Below are 14,931 nucleotides of genomic sequence, written 5' to 3'. Positions count from 1 at the left end.
TGTTATGTTGCAGAAACATATTTTTTATTGTGAAACTGTGAGAGTTAGTAACTGTGTCAATATTACAGACCCCTTATCAGAATAAAGAAGCAGCAGTGTGTATGTACCAAGAGATGAAACATTTGTAGAGATGAAACAACTAACATTCTCGATAAAGGCCCTCAAATATATGTTGCACGCATTGGTTCCTAAACTTGAGATGACGCTTATTAATCCGGACTTGGGATTTCCGTACTTCACAGCCATAGATTCACTGTTTAATGAAGGTGTCACATTGCCTAAGTAAAAAACTGGTGGCTTTTTTCAGACAAGTGTCCCAAGGCTAGTCAAGATTATCATTGATGGACAAGACGATCTTTTGCTCTTCGATACCCCTGAAATACTTGATTGTATGCCTCCTTGGACTTATCTTTCATACATAAAAAGATATATGTGTGTGTGTTTGTTTGCACAAGTAGAACTTTAAAAGAATTATCCGCCTTTAAGGAAAAGAAAATGTTAGACTGTTGGGCACATTCGGTAATGTAAATGCAGATAGTTACCTAATCTCTTGATTATGCTATCTTCTTTTGTAGGTGATAAATGTTCTTTATTTAGAGATGAAGAATTTTCCCGCCAAACTCTAGCTGGTCTTAATCCATATAGTATAGAGTTAGTAACGGTACGCTTTCCATTTTTATTTGCTAACACAATTCAATTTTATTCTTTCACTTCATAAAGAAAACCGAGTTAACCTGCATTTCCCTCTGAACCCCTGTCTTCCTTGGAGAACAAGCTAAACAACGAACTCCTCTGGATGCAGGAATGGCCACTGAAAAGTAAACTTGACCCTGAAATTTATGGCCCACCTGAATCATTGATCACAACTGAACTGGTAGAGAAAGAGATCAAAGGTTGTATGACTGTCAATGAGGTAACACATAAATACCAAAACTCCAATCTCTTTTTCATTTCTTGCTCTTTAAGTGGATGAGTTTATTTCCCCACTATTGTGTCAAACTTTAAATCGTTTTAATTTTGTGTGTGTGTGTAACTTTATTTTTTGTATGACAAAGTCTACTTGAACTTGCAATACAGGCCTTAGAAGGAAAAAGGATCTTTATTTTGGATTATCATGATTTGTACATGCCTTTTGTGAACAAAGTAAGAGAGATTGAAGGGACAACATTGTATGGTTCTCGAACACTATTCTTCCTCACTGAGGACGGAACATTGAGACCTGTCGCCATTGAACTCACTTGGCTACCCGTTAGTGACAAGCCACAATGGAAACAAGCATTCACCCCAACTTGGGATGCAACCGGTCGGTGGCTGTAGAGGCTCGCTAAAGCCCATGTTTGTGCTCATGATGCTGGCTATCATCAGCTTGTTATCCACTGGTAAGAAAATATGTGCCTCAGTCATGCCCCTTCCAACTCAAGCATGGATCTAATGTTACTAAGATTTTTGGAATCAACAATTGTGTGACTAAATCGTGGGTGGGTACTTGTTTGCACTTATATTTTCATAGGCTTAGGACTCATTGTTGCACGGACCCATATATACTTGCAGTTAATCGACAATTAAGTGCAATGCATCCCATCTATCAACTTCTACATCCTCATTTTCGATATACAATGGAAATCAATGCTCTGGCTCGAGAAAGCCTCATTAATGCCGATGGAATCATTGAGAGCAGTTTCTCACCAGGAAAGTACTCCCTTCAGCTTAGTTTGGTTGCTTATGACCAACTTTGGCGTTTTGATATGGAAGCTTTGCCAGCAGATCTCATCAGAAGGTATTTTACATGATAAAACAAAGAATAGTAATGCTATCAAGAGTTTAGACACACAAAAATGACACTGTCATCGACACACTTTCTAATACAGGCTAGTCCCAGATATAATAGGAAGGTCTACTTGTGCTTGTGTCTTAATACCCACTATTGTTAAACAAATATGAGACTTATCCAAGCTTTGTACACGAATGAATTCTGGATAGAGGAATGAAAATTCATCTAATAAATAATCACTAATGTTAAATTTTAGGGGAATGGCAGTTGAGGATCCTACCTCTGAGCACTGTCTGAAGCTAACAATTGAAGACTACCCATTTGCAAATGATGGTCTTATTTTGTGGGATGCCATTAAGGAGTGGGTGAGTGACTATGTGAACCACTATTATCCAGACCCAACTCTTGTTGAGTCTGATGAGGAGCTTCAAAGTTGGTGGACAAAAGTTAGAACCAAGGGCCATGCAAACAAGAAAGACGAGCCATGGTGGCCTGTTTTGAAAACCCCAAAAAATTTGATTCAAATTTTGACAACCATAATTTGGGTAACAGCTGGTCATCATGCAACTGTGAACTTTGGCCAGTACATATATGCTGGATACTTCCCCAACCAACCTTCAATCGCTCGAACCAACATGCCAACTGAAGATCCATCTGAAGAGGTTTTCCAGAACTTTTTGAGGAAACCAGAAATGGCACTACTGATGTGTTTTCCCACACAGGTTCAAGCAACAAAGGTGATGGCTGTCTTAGATGTGTTGTCAAATCATTCACCAGATGAGGAAAACATTGGTGAGAATATGGAGCCATCTTGGGCTGAAAATCTGGTCACGGTTAAGTCACGTCAATATTTTATATTGTTTTTTTTTTTTTTATAAAGATAATAAGACTTTTATGAATAGTAATATAAAATGTTGACGTGGCTTAACCGTGACCACACAAACAGGAGGGCACATGAGGGCACCGGAAGTGGGAGGGCAGACAATCCTTCTCCGCGTTTTAATGGCAACTTGAAGACGTTAGGAGGAATTATAGATGGAAGGAATACCAATCTAAACTTGAAAAACAGAGTTGGAGCTGGGGTTGTTCCATATGAGCTTTTAAAGCCATTTTCAACACCTGGTGTCACAGGAAGGGGAATTCCAAATAGTATCTCCATCTGAATTTGATGATGATGATATCGTAATACTTGTAAAAATATCCAGCCGTTAATTTCATACGTATCAATAACACGGATATTTAGGACAAAACTACTTTGGGTCTGCCCACGAGAAAAATTTGAGTTGATGGCCACTGTGTCAACAAATAATAGAGAGAGGGAGAGACAGACAGATGGAAACCTAATTGTAATTGTACATGTCTTGTCATGTAAAAAATTGGATCAAACTCACATGTGCAGGTTGGCAGCTCTCCGTATGACGCATCGTAAAACACAATTCGTTGAAAACACCCACCATCAAAATTTCCCTCACCCAATTTCAGTTTTACCCTTCGTTGTGTTGAATCCATTCCACCTCTCAAAACCAAAAAAATTCCGAAGCCACCCACAATGGTCACCGACGAGATGCCAATGTGGTGGATTCAACTATGGAGAGAGAGCAATATAATATGATCTAATCTTCATCTGCAACTGCAAGCAATCACAGGTTTGATAGCAAGTTAATTACTAATCTTGTTTCATACCTCCAGTGCAATCTTCGACAATATTCTCTTTCTTTATAGAGACTGCTAATGAACATAACATATTACAGAAAAATGAAATACGAAGACAAACAAAAAACAAATAACAGAAAAAATAATAAAATAGGAACATTAGAAATTTGCTTGTGCAGCTTGGCGAATTGTGTTTTACCGATTTGCTTGGCAAAACCTTGCTTTTGGAGCTTGTTAGCGCCGACCTTGACCCCAGTAAGCACTAGTACTACTTGTGCATATCCGAAATTAACTTCATTAATTCATACAAAAAGAAAATTAAGGGAAAAAAAAAAAGTAGTTCGAATTAAACCAGTTTTTTAGTTCTACTTTACAACTGATCTCTACAAAAGGTTAAACTGACCGACCTCCTAGAACAAATTGGAGACTAATTAGTCCCACTAGAAAAAGGTATAGTTGGTAGTTCTAACAAGGTCTTAATTAAGTGCATCGTACGTGAAATCTGATCAGAGTTTTGGCGTAAAAAAAGGCACATGCATGGAAGTGCAGTAAGCAAAAAGATGCAGTTGCACTGCAAAAGTTCACAAAAAATGCTTCAATAATCATGTTCCTTAGTTTGTTTATATGAATGAACTTCCTAGCGAGCTCAGTTTTTCATCATTGAATTATAAGTTGAGTGATCGACCTAATTGAAATATGATATCTAATTGAATGGTGTTATTGTTTATATGAATGAACTTTTGAACTAATCCATTGAAACCATGCATAGGGGGCTTATTTAAGGCTGTTCAAGGATTTATGTCAACTTCAAAAATCCTTGTACGGCTTTCAACAAGTCCCTCGTGCATGATTTTAGCAGATCAGTTCCATCTTACTGCATAGGACCTGACTTCTCTGGCCTCCCATTTCTCATACATTCTCATTCCCTCCTATTTTGTACGATTATGGTTAAGCCACGTTAAACAAAAAGCAATAGTAATATAAAATGTTGACGTGGCTTCTCTGCCCTCCCACTTCCCATACACTCTCATCTCCTCCTATTTGTGAGGTCATGGTTAAGTAATGTCAACATTTTATATTACTATTGTTTTTTGCCTTATTATCTTTATAAAAAAAATCAATATAAAATGTTGACGTAGCTTAACCGTGACCGCACAAAATACGAGGGGATAAGAGTGTATGGGAAGTGGGAGGGCAGAGAAGCCAGGTCCTACTGCATGTTAGTTTTCGACAGAGCCAAGCTAATTCTTTTTTTATTTATTTATCAGCATGCCTCTTACACCATTTATTTATACAGGCGGCAGTTCTCCGGAGCTTCTTACTCAATTTAACGCTCTTCTTGCACAACATTTTTATATCAAAGATTTGGGTCCTGTCAGTTATATTTTAAGCCTCCAGTTTCATTGTGTCTTCTGGTATTCAAATTAATTGACTGAAGTATGCTCATGATCTTCTTCAGAAATTTGGCATGGTTTCTTGTAAGCTTGCTTCCACGCCTTCGGATATCTCTCAGGGTATCTGAAGGGTCCCTCCTTGCTTCTCCTACTTCTTATCACGAGTTACCTGGCTCTTTACATTATCTTACTTTAACTTGTCCTGACATATCCTTTGTTGTCAATATTGTTGCTCAGTTCATGTGACCTCATCGTACGACTCATATGATTAATGATGCCAAATTGATTAGAATAGAGTTAGTTAATTCGTAATCTTTTCTGCAATCATAGGTATGTAATTTTCTATTGTAATTATTTTAGGATTCCTTCCTTATATGGTTTTATCAAACCAATATCTATTGTAAATAATGTATCAAATTAACCAAGGAGTCATATTTCTACACCCACATCGATCATATGACAAAATAATATACAATTAATAAATACATAAGAGTTTCGACAAAAAATAAATAAATAAATATGTGAGAGTTTCCACCTCTAATATCACCATGCCTTTTAATAAAATCCAACACCTAGCAATAAATGGTTAAGTTAGAAGATCAATTATATTAATGGTGGACCTGCATTCAGCTACAAAGTTTAACACTGATGTCGTAGTGTTTTAGTTGCTAAATAATTTAATATCATATATAAGCAGCTCACTTTGTACCTTCCCTTTTTTTATATACATTATAAATCTTTCGTTATTCCAGTGTTATTGATTGTAGTGATGAGGTATTTTGATCCAGATGTTTGGTTTTTGAATTTCTTACACGAAATATCTTTTAGATATTTGATTTAACTACTTTTTACAATTTTAATTAATTATTAAGTTCAATTACATAAAGGGAATTTGTAAAGTCTAGTCTTAAGTGTTTAGCTTTTTTTGTCAAATATTGTATTTGTGTACCACATGCTCAATTTAGTTTTAGACTACATTATCTGATTATGGCCTGCTGCTATTACTAGGTTTAATCGTTCAAGGACGTGGCTCACTTCACTTTAAAAGGTTTGGTCATGCATGTGCATTTCACGTCTATATTCTTGGTGCATTCTGTTTAGTGTTGTTGTCTAGTCAGAATTGCTCGCTGCTTCCCAGTTGGCTAAGCTAGCTGGGCACGCAAATTAAGAGTTGCCCACATAGGCTTCCTTACAACTTTCTAATGATGGTTAGATCTCAACCCTTAATCTTTTCTGATCAATTTGTGGTACAACAAATGTCCTTGGTAGGTGAAAAACAAACTGATGCTTTTGGGATTAAGATCCCCAGTTAGGGTTCTTTGTTTTTGGGTTTTCCAGGTTCAAATCTGTCTAGAGAGAAGTTAGAGAGAGAAAAAGCATTTATGCTTCTACCTTCTTCCTCCTCCTCAATTATGAAACCCTAGTTGCAAAACCAAGTTCATGCATTAAACACCCAATCATTGTGTACTAGGGTTGCATTATTTTAAAGTTTTGCATTAAGTTCTTGGTCTGGTTTTCAAGCTTTAATTAAATTCGTTTTTAGACCAAGCTTTTGGATTCAAGTTAGATTCTTCCTTCAACAGTTTAACTAGAAAATATGACCAGTCATTTGAATCCAGATTTTATATGCATATCATAACATCATATCATTTCGTGATTTGAGTTGATATCGGTGCCACAAGGTGAAAAGCTCAGGAGGAGCTACCACTTCATGAAGATCGAATGAGTTCATCTCGTGTAAGGCAAGATTGCACAAAGGTAAATTTGCTCCGTAGATAGGGATCTAGGAATTGAGTTTGTGTGGTTTGGTATGAACCTTGTTTACATTAATGGATTGGACTCAGTGGAGAGTCCCCGATTTTTTAACCTAGATGTGAGTTTTTCCGGCCAAAAATATCTTGTGTCCAAAGTTATTTTTATTGTGTCACATATCTCACATACATATACATGCTATGTATCACTTGAATAGTTAATTGGTATGTGCTCACAATCATGCTCACATGATACGTTAATAACTTGGAACGAACTGAGATCTTGCTGACTAGGATAGTTTTTGGTACTTGTAATTGGTTATTGAATATTTGATTCATTGACTAACAAATATATCTTAGCTGACTAGCGGGCTTGACTAGTCAGTCCATCAGAGTATAATTTTTATTTACATAATATTTCACCTGGTACCAATTTCAGAATTGTTATTAGCACTCCAAAAATCTCATTCAACACTCCTTGCAATTGCGTTTTTCTTTCTAATTATAGAAAGTTTGGTGTGTAAAATGAGATTTTTGGAGTGCCATTTGGAGTGCAAGATAAGATTTTTGGAGTACCAATAACAATTTACTTACACAAATTGTCGTTATGATTAATTTACTAATTAAATTCAAAAGATAGCAGACTCCTAAAATATTGCAAAGAAGATCTCGTTAATTTATGTCCCATTAATTAATATATTTCAAAAGAAAAAACCAATAAAATTTCTATTAAAAAAAAAAAACTGAACTGCGGGTGCAAAAAACAACAGTACTTTTTAATAAATAAAAAGCAGTGATATTTTAATCGTACAGTACTCCAAATGATATTATACACACGACACACACACACACACAAATATATGGATGCACATACATATTAAAAAATTGCGCACCAATAATTTGGTACATTGGTATTGTATATGATTCAAATTTGTGTACAAATTAGTATTTTGGTATGTTATGCAATTTTTTTAAATACGTATTAAGCTACTGATACCTTATATTATCATATTTTAATATGTAAAAAGCTAAGGGCTCATTATGTGTAACCCTAATGTTGCATGATCTATTGCATTTCATATATTCTTTCAAACTTGTTACTTTGTTGTTTGATATTTGGTAAGTATTTAACGTCATTTTCTTTTTGTTCTTTCATTTGTATATAGTCTGTCATACATTTCTGTGACTATATCCATATAAGAATTGCAAACTGAGTTGAGCTAAGATCCAATTAGTTTGTGGTTATAATTTGGCACACATAAAGAAAATATTTGAAGTCCTTTATAAGACAAGACATATAAAAGAATTTAACATGGATCTTAACCCCATCCATGACACAATCTTCTGATTAGAAGCTCAATTTACTTGTGGTGCAAGCTTGCATTCTAACAACAACATCATTCAACTTTTATGTCGATATTAACCAACCAAGGCATGCCTGGTACAACAAATAACGCATTTAAAAGAGCATGATGCCTCCTTAAGGGGTTCGAAGACTCTAAATTGACAATCGTGGCACGCCTTATACAACAATTAACTCATTTAAAAGAGCTTGATGCCTCCTTAAGGTGTTCGAATGAATTTTAAACTGACAATAGTTACAAACATTCGCATGGAAAATTGTGTACACCAATAATAAACATCAGATTAATCAATTCTACACCCACATCGATCATAAGACAAAATAATATACAATTAAAAAATATATGAAAGTTTTCATTCCTAACATCACTGGGTCCTAAAACTCAACACCTAGCAATAAATGGTTAAATTGAAACAATATTGATTATGTTAATGGTGAACCTACATGGGCCTACAAAGTCTATCACTCATGTTGTAAGGTTTTAGTTAGTGTTCTAAAATGCGGCCTAGGCAGCGCCTAGGCGCTGGGCGGTGGTTCGTCATCACGATTAAATCAAAATCATGAAGAAATAGGAAAGGGTATTAGGTGGCGCCTAGACGGGCGTTAGGCGGCGCCTAGACGGGCTAGGCAACCGCCTAGGTGGCTTTGATGGTAAGTCGATTACAACGTTGTTCTTCCGTAGTGGTAATGAGGTTGGACGACTGGGCGACCATCCCGACAGTTTCGATCTGCAATTGCAAAGAAAACAAAGTGAGACGATTTGGCTGGGATAAGAGCGATAAACATCGATCTGCAATTAAAAAGTAAAGATGTTGGATGAGATAGTGGATCTATAATTGCAAGGTAAAGAAGAGGGACAACTAGGAAGAAAGAGAGAGAAGGAGAGAGAGAAAGGTATCTGCAATTGCAGAGAGCAGCTGAGCTTGGATAATTAGAGTTAGGGTTTTTTTTTTCTTTTTTAAAGGGAGAGGAAGGTGAAGGAGCGACCTCGAGCTTAGGAGCCTAAAGTGGGCTGAAGGTCCAGTGACACCTCATTGGCTCCAGCACCCCATATCATATCCCCCTCCGGGCTTAGCTACTAAGGGGTTTGCGGTTTGGCCCTCCCCACTGAGTTTCTTTAAGAACTAGGTAATAAACTTTGTTTTTTTATTAATAAGAAAACAAGGTCCAATTCATTTTTAATGAAAAACAAAGGCCCAACAATGATCAAAATAAATGGGTTGACTAAATGTTACAAAATCAACATAAAAAGTCTTAAAATTTTACACATATACTTAAATTCATATCGGCCATCTAAGCGCTCGCCTAACGTTTTTTAGAACTTTAGTTTTAGTTGCTAAAAATGTTATATCATATAAGCAGCTCACATTCTATCTCCTTTTTTATATACATTATAATCTCACATAATTATATAAATTTTGTTTAGTTATCCAGTGTTATTAATCGTAGTAATTCATCAAATAATTTAGTGTCTTCTCTTGGGCAATAAACAAAATACAAAAATAAAGCTATTCTTGTCGCAAATAATGAATCTAACTCATGAGTCGTGGGACACTTTGCATCATGTGGTTGTTGTGTTGGATATAATTCATGCATTTCTCAATTTATGTACCTAACCAAGAAAATCAGAGCTACTGGACCCATTTAATTATTACTATATATAAATGACTTGACGTACCACAGCACACCAGCAGGATACAATCCGGATGCCATGTCAATTTAAACATCAGCACGCATTTTTTGGATCTTTCTGACAATGGCTTTTGGTGAGCACTTAGGTGATCTGCAATCGATGGTTGGTCCGAGGATTCGTTTTAGCCATCTGACCCTACAAGATTTTTCAAAATATTAATATTTTAATGAACAGTACATGATCATATTTGCCTCTGTCCCCAACCAAGGGCCAAAGGGCTAGAAGGCTTGTTTTAGCCCTATCACAAAAAACAGTCTCCAACCAAGGGTCAAAGGACAATAGGACTAAATATAATTTATTATTTAAAAACTACAACTTAAATGTTGTTTAAGTTTCATGTTGTTAAATGTTTTTTTTTTTTATGTTGTATAATTTTTATGTTGGTTAATGTTATTAATATTGTTTCATACTGTTTAATGTTGTTTCATGTTACTTAATTTAATTTAATGTTGTATAATGGCTTAGGAAGTTATAGAAAAAAATAGAATTAAAAAAAATATGAAACAAATTTTGTGAAATAGAAGTTATAGGAAAAAAAAAATAAAAAAAAAATATGAAACAAATTTGTAAAATAAAAGTTATAGGAAAAAAAATAGAATTTAAAAAAAAATGAAAAATAGAAGTTATAGGAAAATTTTTGTAAATAAAAAATAATAATAAAACTGTTAAAAAAATATTCAAAGAATTTCTGTCGGTTATAACCGACAATAATACATTTATATTAGTAATACAATGTATTCCTGTCGGTTATAACCGACAGGAAATCCAACATAAGCAAAAAAAAAATGGCCAGCACGGGGCTGGCTGGCCTGAAGTGGCCAGCCCTCTAGCCTTTTGGCCCTTTGGGATTTCGTGGGGCCCTCTCAGATTCCAGAGCCCTCTGGCCTATCCCTCGGTTGGAGACGGTTTTCAGGCTATTTTCGGCCCTCTGGCCCTCTGGATCCTTCGGTTGGAGATGGCCTTACAAGTTTATGGATACAACAATTTATCAATTTTATCTAAATGTAGGCCAAATTGAACACACAAAAATAAAATAAAAAATATAAAAAGTTTTGTACAAAACATTGAAGTGATTAATTTCGTTCAAAGAAAAAAAATTTGAATGATGAACAAGATAAGCAAAAGCTGGAGTGTTCTATATCATTCCAATTTATATCGAATTTGGAATTGTCGGCAACAAGGTTCTTCAACGGCCTTCTTCAAATTTAATTGTAGTGGAAGAGAAGCAAATCATTTCTATGAATTTGGATTCTATTTGGATTCAAATTGTAGGGATCCTAGGAGTTATTACATTCTAGTCATTCATCGTACATCGTACGGTTATAAATTATTTGAATTTTTTAATTTAAAATTAAACACAAATAATACCTAAAGAAATCTGACCGCACAATGTACAATAAATGGTTAAGATGTGAGGATCTCTAGGATCCCCACAAAGAAGATCCGGAGAGGATCCTCATCCCATTTCTGTGAGTTCTTAAATCTAGTGGTGAGTGCTTAAATCTAGTGGTGACGAGGTCTCGTTTTTTTTTTCTCTCTAAATAAACGATATTATCTACATTACTTAAAAAGGTAAAATACTAAGGAGACTTTCTTGAAAAGTGAGACTTTTCATAGATTCTCTGTGACCTCATGTTTTTTTTTCACAATGTTTTTTAATGTTAGTATGGAAATGGACATTAAACTACAAAATATAGAGAGTTCATAAAGAATTTTACTTTAAGAGACTATCTTTAACATTTCTCTTTAAAAATTGTGTTCGAGGAGTAGAGTGGGTATGGTCACTCCTGCCCACGACGTGCTATTGTACGAGTTTGGTCAAATTTATTGACTTGCTCGATCTTACCGAGTATTCATATTTATCATATGGTTTGGATGAGCTATTTAAAAAGTTAGACTATTTTCTTATTGTTTCTCAGGTAGCTAGCAATAGCATCATGTTTTTAGTGTGGTTTGATCATTTGTATTTGTCAAAATTCTACGTATTTGGTGTTTGTTAGAGCATCTCTTTGAATAATTGGCCCCGTCTTGACAATGGGATTTTCTAAATTCCACAACAAGCGAGCACCTTGCGTGCATGCATGTATCATAACAAGGTTGCATGATGCACGACATTAATATTGTCCATTGCCGACCATGCTTTTGTCATTACAAATGTTTATCATTCTTTTCTGCTCTAAAACTCATTCTAGGTTTATAATGATAAAAAAAAAAAAAAAAAAAAAAAAAAAAACTTGGTATCACGTTATTGTTTTAAACAATATTCAATTTTTTTTTTTAAAAGGAGAATATTCAAACAATTAGTTCCCATTCCAATTCTATTCTCTGAATATAAGTTCCTAAAATTTAATAAAAATTTAAGTACACTCATATATATACGCTAATACTATATATAATACAGAGTTTTGTGTTTATCAACATTATAAAAACAAATGGACGGAAATGTTAAAAGCATTACGAACCGTTTATTTACTTGCTATAGTTGATTGACTAAACGACCTTAGTTTTTTTTATTTTTTTTTTTTTTTTTTTTATTTTATTTTTTTGCAAAGATGATATTTACATAATAATTTATAATATGAACGGTTTTTATTATAAGCCCAAAATTGTGTGAATCAAACACAAAAAAAATTATGTAGGAATTCATACTCATCCGTAAGTAGTCAAACATTCTTCTATAACATGCATCATCCTTACAATGATTAGAAGAATCAAATCATCACTTCCATATTTAAATATTGAAAGCACGAACCACATTCACCTTATGTTTACTAGGTCAAGTCATTTAGTACTACGGTCTAGTAATATTCCTCTTTACTTGTAAGTGAGAGGTCTTACGTTCAATTCTCATCAAATGCAAATTTGAACCACATTGCTAGCACATTGTGAGATTTAAGTCCACCCCCTCCCCCTTAGTGTAAATAATATCGTTTGTTAAAAAAAAAAAAATACCAATCCCACGTAACTAGATTCTAATTAAAGTAATAAATAATTAAATGGAAGTTGATTTTCATAGTCCATATCTCAGTATGATCCTTAACCTTTATCTTAAGTATGCCAACCTCAAACTATAAGTTATTGTCTTGCACCAAGGCTGTACAAATAAAATATGTGAGTATACGGCAAAGGAAAATATGCCAATCTCAAACTATAAGTTATTGTCTTGCACCTAGGCAGGGATGAAGTCAGAGATTTGTATAAACGGGAGTATCCTTAAACAACAAAGTCACAATTAAAAATCTCAAGAATTTATTGAACAAAACACTAATATATTAATCCATAAAGTTTTTTATACAACATATTACAATATTCCTTGAATCGTTTTCATGTTTTGAAAGCGTTGCATGACAATATCATTACCAATACATTAAATATCTCTCTATAAAAATAATCATGTTATCATTCATGTGACATCCCACATTGCCCAGGGGAGTGATTCTTATAGATCTTGCATTTTTCTCCATAAAGATAATGTCTCCACAACTTCAACGTAAAGATAATGGCAGCTAACTCCAAATCATGCGTAGGGTAATTCAACTCATGAGGCTTCAATTGTCATGAAGTATAAGCAATAATCCTACCATGCTGCATCAACACACATCCCAGACCATTCAAGGAAGCATCACTGTAGACCTCGAAATCACCACTATCGTCCGGGAATGCCAAAACAGGTGCATGAGTGAGACAATACTTCAACTGCTGGAAACTCTGCTCACAATTATCATCCCACTCGAATTTAACATCTTTCCTCGTTAACCTCGTCAGTGGCAAAGCAATCATGGAAAAATCCTTAACAAACCGCCGATAATACCCTGCTAAACCAAGGAAACTCCTCACCTCAATGACGGTTAGCGGTTGCTCCCACAGCTCCACAACTGCTACCTTTTGAGGATCCACCAAGATGCCTTGAGCAGAAATAACGTGCCCCAAAAATGCCACTTGATCCAACCAGAATTAACACTTGCTAAACTTAGTATACAGTTGGTGTTCCCTCAACCTTTTCAACACCAAAGTAAGATGTCGAACATGCTCAGATTTAGACTTAGAGTACACCAGAATATCGTCAATGAAGACAATAACAAACCTATCCAAATATGGCTGGAATACTCGGTTCATCAAATCCATAAAAGCAGCTGGTGCATTCGTCAATCCAAAAGGCATAAACAGAAACTCGTAATGACCATAACGAGTCCTGAAAGCTGTCTTAGGGACATCCTCCCTATTAATCTTCAACTGATAATATCCAGACCTCAAGTCAATCTTGGAGAATACACAAGCACCCCGAAGCTGATCAAACAAATCATCAATACGCGGTAATGGATAACGATTTTTTAATTGTTACCCAATTCAATTGCCGGTAATCAATACATAGCCTCAAAGTTCCGTCTTTCTTTCTCACAAACAACACTGGAGCTCCCCAAGGTGAAGTACTAGGCTGAATAAAACCCTTATCCACTAATTCCTGCAACTGAACTTTCAATTCCTTCAATTCAGCAGGAGCCATACGATAAGGAGTCAAGGATATAGGATTAGTACCTGGAAGCAAATCAATGGTGAACTCCACGTCTCGGTCTGGCGGTAACCCAGGTAAATCATCAGGGAAAACATCAGGAAAATGCCTGACTACCCTTACATCCTCCACACTACTAGAAGTAATATCATTCAGCACCACATGAGCTAAGTTTCCCTGGCAACCCTTCGATAACAACCTTTTTGCTCGCACGGCAGAAATAACGCCATGTCTCACCCCACTCTGCTCACTCACAAAGGTAACCACAGGCAGTCCAGGACGATGGAAGGTAACTATTTTCCCGTAACAATCAATATTGGCACGATTTGGTATCAGAGCCTAACCCTTGCCATGGTGTGCCGACGAGGACGTCGAGCCCTTAAGGGGGTGGATTGTGACATCCCACATCGCCCAGGGGAGTGATCTTTATATGTATATTTCCATCCCTACTTAGCACAAGGCCTTTTGGAAGCTCACTGGCTTTGGGTTCCATGGGAACTTCGAAGTTAAGCGAGTAGCGCGCGAGAGCACTCCCAGGATGGGTGACCCATCGGGAAGTTCTCATGTGAGTTCCCAGAAACAAAACCGTGAGGGTGTGCTGGGGGCCCAAAGCGGACAATATCGTGCTACGGTGGTGGAGCGGGCCCGGGATATGGTGAACCTCGGGCCGGGATGTGACAATTTGGTATCAGAGCCCAGGGGAGTGATCCTTATATATATATTCCCATCCCTACGTACCTAGCACAAGGCCTTTTGGGAGCTCACTGGCTTCGGGTTCCATGGGAACTCCGAAGTT

The 14,931-nt window shown here is 35.9% G+C and overlaps 1 protein-coding gene across 1 annotated transcript; it reads left to right on the top strand.

Moving 5' to 3' along the window:
• The first annotated feature begins 283 nt into the window (after positions 1 to 283).
• On the top strand, positions 284 to 2,934 carry LOC137748107 (linoleate 13S-lipoxygenase 2-1, chloroplastic-like). Its single transcript, XM_088679725.1, has 5 exons — positions 284 to 661; positions 803 to 913; positions 1,078 to 1,777; positions 2,028 to 2,609; positions 2,742 to 2,934. Exons 3-5 carry the CDS (start codon positions 1,572 to 1,574, stop codon positions 2,932 to 2,934), a joined length of 981 nt encoding a protein of 326 aa, XP_088535851.1. The 5' UTR covers positions 284 to 661; positions 803 to 913; positions 1,078 to 1,571.
• Positions 2,935 to 14,931: the final 11,997 nt, after the last annotated feature.

Source organism: Pyrus communis, chromosome 2 (assembly GCF_041283825.1).
Source record: "Pyrus communis isolate YQ-2024b chromosome 2, ASM4128382v1, whole genome shotgun sequence".
NCBI classification, from domain to species: domain Eukaryota; kingdom Viridiplantae; phylum Streptophyta; class Magnoliopsida; order Rosales; family Rosaceae; genus Pyrus; species Pyrus communis.
Note: the sequence above shows the minus strand (reverse complement) of the source record. Positions and strands in the feature narration are given on the sequence as shown.